The 10,078-nt window shown below is 35.4% G+C and overlaps 1 protein-coding gene across 1 annotated transcript; it reads right to left on the bottom strand.

Moving 5' to 3' along the window:
* Positions 1 to 4,593: 4,593 nt before the first annotated feature.
* On the bottom strand, positions 4,594 to 9,859 carry IL21 (interleukin 21). Its single transcript, XM_073340058.1, has 5 exons — positions 9,725 to 9,859; positions 9,570 to 9,605; positions 5,303 to 5,446; positions 4,741 to 4,818; positions 4,594 to 4,617 (listed from the first exon to the last, which is right to left on the bottom strand). Exons 1-5 carry the CDS (start codon positions 9,857 to 9,859, stop codon positions 4,594 to 4,596), a joined length of 417 nt encoding a protein of 138 aa, XP_073196159.1.
* Positions 9,860 to 10,078: the final 219 nt, after the last annotated feature.

Genomic DNA, 10,078 nt, shown 5'->3' on the forward strand with positions numbered 1-10,078 from the left:
TAATCTTGTGAACTTCACTGCTTCATTGCGGCAGTAAATAGAGTCAAATGCTTTGGCTAACTAATGACCACAAAAAACAATGATCGTATTAGCAGTCAACAAATCTGATATATCAGAGCATACATAAACCAACTACCTGATAGGGTGAGGAAGGTATTCCTCCTACTGTATGGCAGTGGACAACTAATTCTGTAAAATGCAGGAGGATGGTGGTTTACCTTCCTTGAATGCATCAGGTACTGATCACTTATTCAGGAAAGATATTCAATGGGAGAGGTCAGTGGCCTGATCTGATATGGTAAATCCTATGACTACATAGGTTACAGAATAGCCTCCCTTGGCTTATCTTGGCCAGCAGAAGTAAGGTACACATGCTACAAGTTTTTAGTAGATGACAAGAAACAATCATATCAGCTGAACAGTATTTAATGTAATATTCTTTTAAATAAATTTGGTGACTTTATATATAAATATACAACATGGTTCTCAGTATCAGCTTTTCATGAATAGGCAATAAATAATCATTAAATTAAATCAGACAATTGATATAAAAATAGAATCTCTTTTAAAATGTAACTACTATACAGGAGTTATATAAACCATGCTAAAACACATAGAGGTGTCTGAAAAGGACACCTATATCTAAAATCATAAATAGGTTGTTAATCCTCCCTAGGAGGTAATGAGCCTCTGTGACTTGCTTTAAGCACTCAGACAGCTATAGGAACTTTCACCCTGTTTTGCAGTAGATGGTGCTGCAAAGGCTGTTAATAGACAGACAGTTCAGTTTATAATTGTGACTACATTAAGGCTGGCTACACATCTCAAAAGCTTCACAGATCAACTCTTCCTACATCCTAACTTCTTCATAGGCGTTCTTCTTTTTTCTTCTGATGATGATGCCAGAAGGAGAGAGACACATTTATGTTGAACGTTGATTTTGCTGTTCTCAGTTTAGGATTCAACTAATTCATCCTAATCTAGTACACTCCATTTCTCAAATCCTGGTGAGAACTGTGCACATATATTAACCTGCCCTACACTTTCAGTGACCCTTTGACCAGTAGCTTTTGAGGTGAGTGCAAGCCTGAGTAAAATAAATAAATGACACTAGAAGAGAAGTGAAAGGCTATAAAAACTAGGATTCTTAAATAAATTTTGCACAATTAAGCTTTTTAAATAATCTAGTTAACCAGTGGCCTGTGAGATGGAAACACAATGGAAACTTCTCTTTAAGGGTGAAACTCACTCTTTGTAAAGTAGCTCACACGAGGCCCAGGTACCACTTAAATTCTACATAAGGCTTATTTTGAGAGCTTAAATATAATTTAAGTAGTTCACAGTCCTTGTGCTAGAACTGCATAGAAGTGAATTTTACCCTATAATCAGGTTTCATTGTATATAATGTAGTAACTCATTATTCCTAGACAGTATTAGCCAGGCAGGATGTAGCTTATTAATTCTTCATGGTGTTAAAATACTTAATTTTTTTAAATTGTCCTTTATTATAGTTTACTAAGATTTTTATAAAGGATCTTAAGGTGGTAAAATATATCCTTTTAAATGTTTTATAATAAATTAAGTACAATTTAAATACAACTACAGTTTCACTCTAAGTCTGCTCGGCTACTTAATTTGAAAAATGGAGCAACTCATCCAAAGCATATACAGGTACAGTGCTTATCATCCCACACATTCTCTCACATAACAAAAACAAATCATATTTCATTGCAGACAGGAATCACTAATTAGCTTATGACATTCTGGTGAATATTGCTTCTCTAGAGCAGCCTTGCAAAACTGTCATAAAATTTACCACTCCAGGGACAAAATCTACTTGCCCACTATTTTACCTTGATTATTGATGAATATGGAAAAACTATTTTTCTTGCCAACCCAAAAAATTATTCTCCCCAGGAAAGTGGGCATGTAGAATTTTGTAAGGATACTCTAGAGTATTGACTGCACTCTTGAATGCGCACAGCAAATTACTGGAAAAGGCATTTACAAATATTTTTTTAAAACTACTGTACACTTTGGGTGAATATTTGGGCCCAGTCCTGAAGTCAATGGGATTTCTGCTGATGGAGGGCTTTTGGGATCTGTCCCTTCATCTATAAGCCTAGTATAATTTAGTAAAAGGAGAACTTGCTTTAGGTGAAATACATTGTTAATAGATTGTTCTAAAATATAAGTGAATTCTGTTACATTTAATAAAAAAATTTAAAACTTCTAATAGTGGAAATATCAGCTGACACTTTGAGATTTAAGGACTGCCTTTAATATTCTCCAGTCATCTGGAGAATATTTGTCCTGATTTTCTTTAACTATTATAACTGCAAATCTCTCAGCCACAGCAATAGCTTTGCATATTGATTACCAGTAGGTCAGTTAAAGAACTTTGTGCATAACAAAATAGTAGAGACTAGAATAAAGGGGTGCCCAAAGGCATTTAAAAGTTCTTATTAGCTACCATTAATTTTTAGAATATTAATACTCAGGCAGTAAAATGGAAACACTGATTTAGAAGGGAACAAACATTTTCTGAAATAAAGCAAAAATATCTAAATCAAATTTAAAATGTCATCAGCCAAAAAGCAATGATGATGCAAGGGCAACTTTATCCTCTGATTGACAATCTTTTTCCCTGTTCAGATACATGTATTTAAAGTGATGCACATGCCAGGAAGATGCAGGGCACTTGGAAATGGACATTGAAAGATTCTTTGCTCACCAATTTCTCTTTACCAGAGCTTAGTGTGATAGTGGTAGAAATGAACTTATGTGTCTAATGGTACCTCTCTCTCATAACAGCTAATCCTATAGTCATTTTCCAATGTACTAAAATGTGTGAAATACACTTAGAAATAGGTTTATTTTCAGTTTCCTTCACCTGCAAAACATCCCTGTGAAGTAGGAATTAAATGGGAGGAAGCTGTTTGTGGGAGTCAGGAGCTGTATTCTAGGCTCTGCTACAGACCTCCTGTGTGGTCTTGGGCAAGTTGTTTGCACCTCGCTTTCCTCATCTAGGGATGAGACCTACCTCACAGGGTGTTTTTTGAGGCTATAGGAATTGATGCTTGTAAAGCATGTTAAGTTCCTCAAATGGAAGGTTCTATAGAAGTGCACAATATTATTTTAAGTAAACTATGGTGACATATAACTAAGCAGCTCAAACCTAGTTTTTAAGTAGAATGGTATTTACTTTTATTTTATGAAGGCATAAATGCTACCTTCAGTCGCAGGCCTGGTCTACCCTTAAAAATTAGATCGACCTACCAATGTTGCACAGGGCTGTGACCTAAACCCCAGAGCTATGCTGCACAGGGCTATGTTGGCAGACACATTTTTCTGTCGACTGAGCTACCGCCTCTCAGAGAGGTAAATTAACAGAAAAACTCCAAGCCAACAATGTAGGAAGTGTCTTACACTGCAGCAGCACAGCTGCAGAGTTCTACACCCAGATTCAGAACTTGTACAATAAAAATTCACATTATATATCTTTGACGCTTTTTTTAAAAAATTGCAATTAAAATTGAGACCACAAATATAATTGAATGGTAAATAGGAGAAGTAGTGTTCTGGAACACGAGTAAGAATACAAAAACATTAAAATATTGCCCTTCTAAGCAGACAATATGCTTTTGAGGTGCACAGCGTCCAGCGATCTTTAATTATTGTGTCTGCTTGATGATGTGCAAGGGGATGAAGGCCAACCAAACCAATTATGTTTAAACAAGTGCCTCTGCTGTATTTTTGATGTTAACATGTATGAGTGTTGGCGCTTACAATCAGAAAGGTGCCTGACTTCAAGCTCCTGAAATATTACTCTGTATATCCAAGAGATTTTAGATTTTCACTTCTTAAAATTTAAGGCTCAATGCAGCTCGTTTTAAACTCAATGGCAACACCCCCATTGTCTTCAGTAGGGAAAAGGATCAGAGTCATTTTATACAGTTTGGGTTGTAAATGTATTTCCAGTAATTTTAAAATAATGAATATCAAAATATTAGTCTCTATACAACATAAATATTTCAACATGTACTTCTGATAAAAGTAAAATACAGTATATTTATCAGTAGTTGACTAGCAAAAAGCTCCAAATACCCATAAATAAAATTGTGTGTGTGTGTGATAATGAAGATAAACAAATTGGTCCAGATACAATCATAATCAAACTCTCTTGCAATTTCAGAAATTCTAATTAGCTTTTCTTCTTTGCCTTTTTTCCTTTCTTTTTTTTTTTAAAGGTTCAAATAAGTCTGTTTATTTAATTTAGAATCAAACAAGAACAAGGCTGCTACTCATGGTATTTCTAAACCAGCTAAAATTGGGGAATACTTGAAATCTCATGAGAGAACCTTTTCCTGAGAAATTTTGAGCCTAATTTCCAGCATGAGGGGAGGTTCAGATAAGCTTTGAATAACTATCCAACTCATCTAAACATTTTGAGGAAGGTCCATCACTAATGTACCCAACATACAACACATCATAATGTTCAATACACAATATTTACATTTTCATTGTTGTCTTACATAATATAGTGTCTGCTTTAAATAGTGGATGTCCAGTAGTCTTCATATCCATTGTGTCCTAAATGTGAAGTTTTATGATTCGCTGTGAAAACAACGTATTGTTAAAAATGTTGTAAAATAATGGATATTACAATGTTCTAAAAGACTTCGGCAAAATGAAAGGCAAAATGCCAAAAACTTATAATGAACAATGAATGTTAATTACCTCCTGTAGCAGTGATAGAAAGCTGTCCAAAAATTGTCTGGGGGCTTCTTTAGCATAAGATTCACATGGAGAACAATTCTGGAAGACAAAGAAAAGAGCTTCTTATCAGACATGCTGGATTTGAAAAGTGTATCATAACAAATAATAATTTGAGATCATTGAATGAAAAATATGTGAGGTACTAAAAGTGGGTAAGTAGTGTTATCTTCTTTTAACAGATGGGAAAACAGTGGTATAGAAAGATTAGGTAGTAACAAAGTAAACCAATGGCAGTCAGAAGAAGCACCTACATCCATTGATTCCTATTCCTTTACACTAATCAGGAGACAACCTGACCTCCATATTACACATTTCCCATTATTTAGCTACATGTAAACAGTTGATTAGTAGGACCAGAATGAGTGTGATCTTAAAAAGAATTACTAAGTATATTTACATCTTTCACTCTTAGTAAAACTTAAAGAAGAATCTGTACTTCTACCAAGCTTTACAGTTAGGACATAATAAACTATGCAAAATATGGTGCAATTATTAAATTAGGGAACATGTCAAACAATCCTACCATGTCAGTAATGGTGTGTGTAATAACTGGTCTCCTCAACCTTGTAATCATGACTTCAAAATTACGAGATGATTGGCTGTTTGCTGGCTCTAAGTGTAAGCTTGCATTCTGGAAGCAGTTGAACGCAGAAGACAGGCATTTACTCTGGAAGACAAACATTGAAAGTAATTAAATTACTGCCAAATATTTCTAGAAAGTAAACTAACACTTTTTTACATTTGCTTGGTTTTTTCTATGATTCCACATGCATAGTTCTCTCATTCTAACAAATCAATGAGATCTAACTCATGCCTTTTTTAAAGTTTACTTATTTTGATTTATACACATCCACTATAAAAGAGCCTGTACCCCTTACTCTGGCTGCCTCTTGACAAATTTTAAACATATATTTTTAAAATAGACAACTCATAAAATCTCTCTTTGGCCATTAATCAACACACTGACAAACAAGAATTTAATCCAGAAATGAATCTTGCTATATTTAGTGGGTTTTTTTTGACATACATAAGTAGAAATGTTTTCTTCTCATAAGTAATGAATGCCCTACTGAAGTCTTTGTTTTGTGTACATATAAATATGCATTTTGATCCTCCATGCCATTTCTAATATCACATTTAATAATACTTAGAACTTACATAGGGCTTTATATTTTCAGAGCACTGTACAAATCTTAAATATTCCCATTAAACAGATGAAGGAATGGAGATGGAGAAATTAAGTGCATTGCTTAAGGGCAATGCTGGGAGTTAGGGGCAAAGGTGGGACAAGAACTCAAGGAATTCTGGCTCCCAGATTTACTTCATCCTATTAAATCACAATGCTGTTATTTCAGCTTTAAACTCAGATGCACCTTAAACCATAGGACAGATAATCGAGCAACGATCGTATCTACTGTGAGAAAATTATCTCATTTTTCTTTATGCTTTGGTCTCATGGCATAAATTTTCCTAGTTGCACTTATACCCAGAGCAAAAGTTGCCTATTTTTTCCCCACTCGTATTGCTATGGTTGGTTAATTTTATTAATACCGGCAGCATGACACTTTGACCCATCCAGAATCTACCATCCTGCGCAGTGGTCATTTTCCTTCCTATGCATAGCTGTGGAAACTACCGCTGAAACTAACTACTCAATGGAGAGAGAGCAGCATTGTTTACTGTAGCCAATTTCTAACCTGCTTTGCACTTTCCAAAGAAAAAAACGCTCAGAAATGCTGATTATGCACATCAAGGAAGAGATAAAACCGTCATCTTTGTTTTGCATACCAACTGCTACCCAAACTCAATCTCATCCGGTACACAAAGTGTCAATGCATTTGCTTCTCATGCAAGGACCAGATGATGTTCTCACTGTGTATTTCTTATAGAACATTTTTAACAGAAACCCTTTATGTCAGTCAGATATAGCATTATATTTTCCTTAAAAACCACACATTCATGTTTGTCTCAGGCTTTTTACTGTAACCAGTCTAACTTACTGGAAAAAAAAAAACATTCATTTTAAAGAGCTCAATTTTCCAGCTGAAACTGAAAACATTTTCTGTCTCATCTGTGATGAGCTGAGAAACCAGCATTTCTCATATAGGCACAGCTTTTTTTTTTTTTTTTTTGCTGACTTAACCATTACCTCTAGATTGGCTAACCGTCAAATAAACACAAGGATTCTGCCTGTAGACTATTCATGCATAGCTAAGAATACTGATTGATCGATGTTAACGTTTGCCCCAAAGTCATGGGAAGCTGGTGACATCTGAGAACGGGTAATCAGACGTGCACAGTTGCCATATCAGAAGTAATTTACAGCAATGGGTAAAGGGTATTTTACGTCTGACTCAAAATAATGTTGCTGCTTACCCTGAAGAACCTTCACTTCCTGAGCTAGGAACCATGGTGCCAGAGACTCAGCTAGTGCAAATCAGCATAGTGCCATTGGTTTCAGTAGAGTTATGTCTATTCTTACTAGCTAAGGATCTGACCACATTCCTCTTTGCAGTTGAACTAATTTTGCCTCAAGATTATCAACTTCAGTATATTTTCTTCTCTTTGTTGATGTTGTCATTTTTTAAACTTGTCCTCACCCACTACGGTGAACTGGTGAACACACAAGAATTGTGTGGGGTTGCATTGGGGCTAACACTCAGTCCACTCACAGGAAGCTCCAAGGAAGTCAAAACCGACTGTGACAAACCACTGAATTTTGGGTCATGCGTAAGGCAATCTTCTTCCTGTATGTACAGGACCAAATTCAGCCCTGGGATAAGCAGGTACAGTTTCATTGATTTCAGGGTAATTGCACTCAGTTACACTAGCCCTGACTTTGTCACATTTGATTTCATGGCTAACCTGTTGGAAAAGTATGTAATTCAATCAATACAAATTTAACACAGATGATAGAGACCACAAACACCCAGTGCAATCATTAGCATTTGAGATCTTTACTGACCGTGAAGTATGATTACTTTTAAGCCCTTTATCTGTGCACTAAGAGATTGCAGCAGTGACAAGTTTAATGTGTTCTGAGAAATGCTGAGCTCTTAATGAAATCAAAGGGTGTGTTCAGCCCTTACAGGATGAGACCCTAGAACTGTACTGTGAGTTGTAAGTGAACCACTATCTCTCTTCCTGAGCTCGGCTGACAATGTTGTTTTGAAAAAGTTATGGTTAAGCAGTTAGTCACTAGCTATAGTCGCTTTATTTCTGGGATAGTGGCAAGTTTATCTCAGTGACACAATAGCTAATCATCCAATAATTTTCACTTTGACATGAAAATGTAGACATTCAAAGACATTTTAAAAATCCCCAACAATTTGAATGTCGTGGGATTTTGCATTGCATGTATTCCCAGCAGTGACATAGAGGAGGTCTGTGTGGGTCATGCATGCTTATAAAATTTGTTCTCTTTTCTGGAAAGTAACAGAAGCTAAGTAAAGACCATAAGGAGTGTAGCCAAAACAGTCCAAAACAAGGTGAGTTTTTCCTTTCTTTTGTTCTGCAGTAAGTTTACAAAGCTGAAAAAATAGCATAACAATTTATGCATGCTTTGCTGAATCACCATGCCTAATAATAATCTTTGTATACTAGTCAGAAAAATTGTTTTAAGTTTTCTGAAGTATTTGCTGTTGCTCAAATCTGTATATTGCCGTTAAAGCGAAAGCAGCTGATGCTTTAGCTAAGCGTTATATTAAATAAGTACATATTAGGTCTAAAACTTAGTTCTGCATTGGTGAATGTCAGAAGAAAGCACAAATGGAACTCATTCACCTTCTAAACTTTTGAAGCGTGTGGACTTTATTTTGTTCTTTACATTTAATTTTACTACATGTCCTGCAGTGAGATAATTTCCACTTGGTGCAGGCGTTCTCTGACTTATTTAAATGTTACTCTTATGTATAATAATAGTTCATGGAACTGAACAATGTAAATATACATACTGAAATGAGAATTTACAATGACTTATTCTTGTTGTTTTAATGAGGCACAATATAAAGAAAATTTGGTCCAACAGACTATAATAATTTTATTTCTATTTGCCTGGTAATGTAGTCCTTCCTCATAGACTTTAATGTCAGAAGGGACCATCATGATCATCTAATCTGACTTCCTGCACAAAGCAAGCTAGAGAACCTCACCCACCCACTCCTGTAAGAGACCCCCCCTAATCTCTGGCTGAGTTACGGAAGTCCTCAAATGATGATTTAAACATGAGTAGTCTCTCAGAAGCCAGTAGGACTACTCGTGAGAAAGGGCTGCAAGGGCCTGTATTTCCACTTTTGTTACTTCAGTTCAGTGAGTAGTTTTTCATTAAGTGCCTGATTCTGCAAGGTGCTGAGACCTTTCAATTCCTAGTGCACTCAATGTAAATTGAAGGTGTACAGCATCTTCACAGGACTGAGTCCTTGAAGAGTAGTACTGATTATCAAGCAGCTGTGTGAATGTCTGGAACAGGATTAAATTTCAAGTAAAAGGAATACATCCAGATACTATGGCAATGGGTGCTTTAGAAATATACATATTATAATAGTATTAATAATACAGTACTAAAGCATACTGTAATATTAATCTGATATTTAAAACAGAAGTAAGAAGCAACTTCTATGTAAAGTATTTTCTGGGTTTTTTTTTAAATCTAGTGTTCAGAACAGTTTCAAATCTACTATTAAGAGAACCAGGTCATGTGTCAGAAAAAAAGCAGTTGTCACTTTTAAAGAGAATGAACCTATTTAAAATAAATTCAGTATATTCAGAAGGATATGTTAAAGCAGTCTTACCTCAAAGTCTTCTGGCATATTCAGAAGTTCAACATCCTAGAATAAAAAATTAAATTAGTATTTTTAGATACTCCCGTTAGGTTTATTCTCAACAATACGTACTGCGAACATTTTATAGACAGACTTTTTTATATTGCCAAAAATACTGTGCTTACCTTAACTTTCACTATTTTTTTCAACTCCTTGACTGTCTTTACAAGCTCCTTGTATCTTAACTTTGTTGGTGCAGCTGCACTCAGCAGTATACTGGAACAGAAGAAAAACAGACAGAAAACGATCATCCTCTCCATAGTGATGGGTTTAGTTTTAAAATATGCCCAGAGTAGAGTCAATGCTATCCAAGAAGTACACTTCACTTTAACTGTGCTCAGGTACACTGCATACCTACCTATTTATTGATCCTTACTGAAGATGTAAACCCACCCATTTCAGTTTGGAAAGCTTTGTAGAATGGATTAATGAGTAACCCGTTTTTCTTTTCCACTGGCTAGGTGTATGTGTGTGAGTTA

The sequence above is a fragment of the Lepidochelys kempii genome, chromosome 4, assembly GCF_965140285.1.
Source record: "Lepidochelys kempii isolate rLepKem1 chromosome 4, rLepKem1.hap1, whole genome shotgun sequence".
In the NCBI taxonomy this organism is placed as follows: Eukaryota; Metazoa; Chordata; order Testudines; family Cheloniidae; genus Lepidochelys; species Lepidochelys kempii.

What these genes read in the sequence shown, in the direction of transcription:
- IL21 (XM_073340058.1), bottom strand. Translation starts at nt 9,859, where the DNA reads ATGGAGAGGATGATCGTTTTCTGTCTGTTTTTCTTCTGTTCCAGTATA. An exon ending in ATATGCCAGAAGACTTTGAG is followed by an intron (nt 5,447 to 9,569) that starts GTAAGACTGCTT and finishes TTTGTCTTCCAG; the next exon opens with AGTAAATGCCTGTCTTCTGC. An exon ending in CACACACCATTACTGACATG is followed by an intron (nt 4,819 to 5,302) that starts GTAGGATTGTTT and finishes TTTGTCTTCCAG; the next exon opens with AATTGTTCTCCATGTGAATC.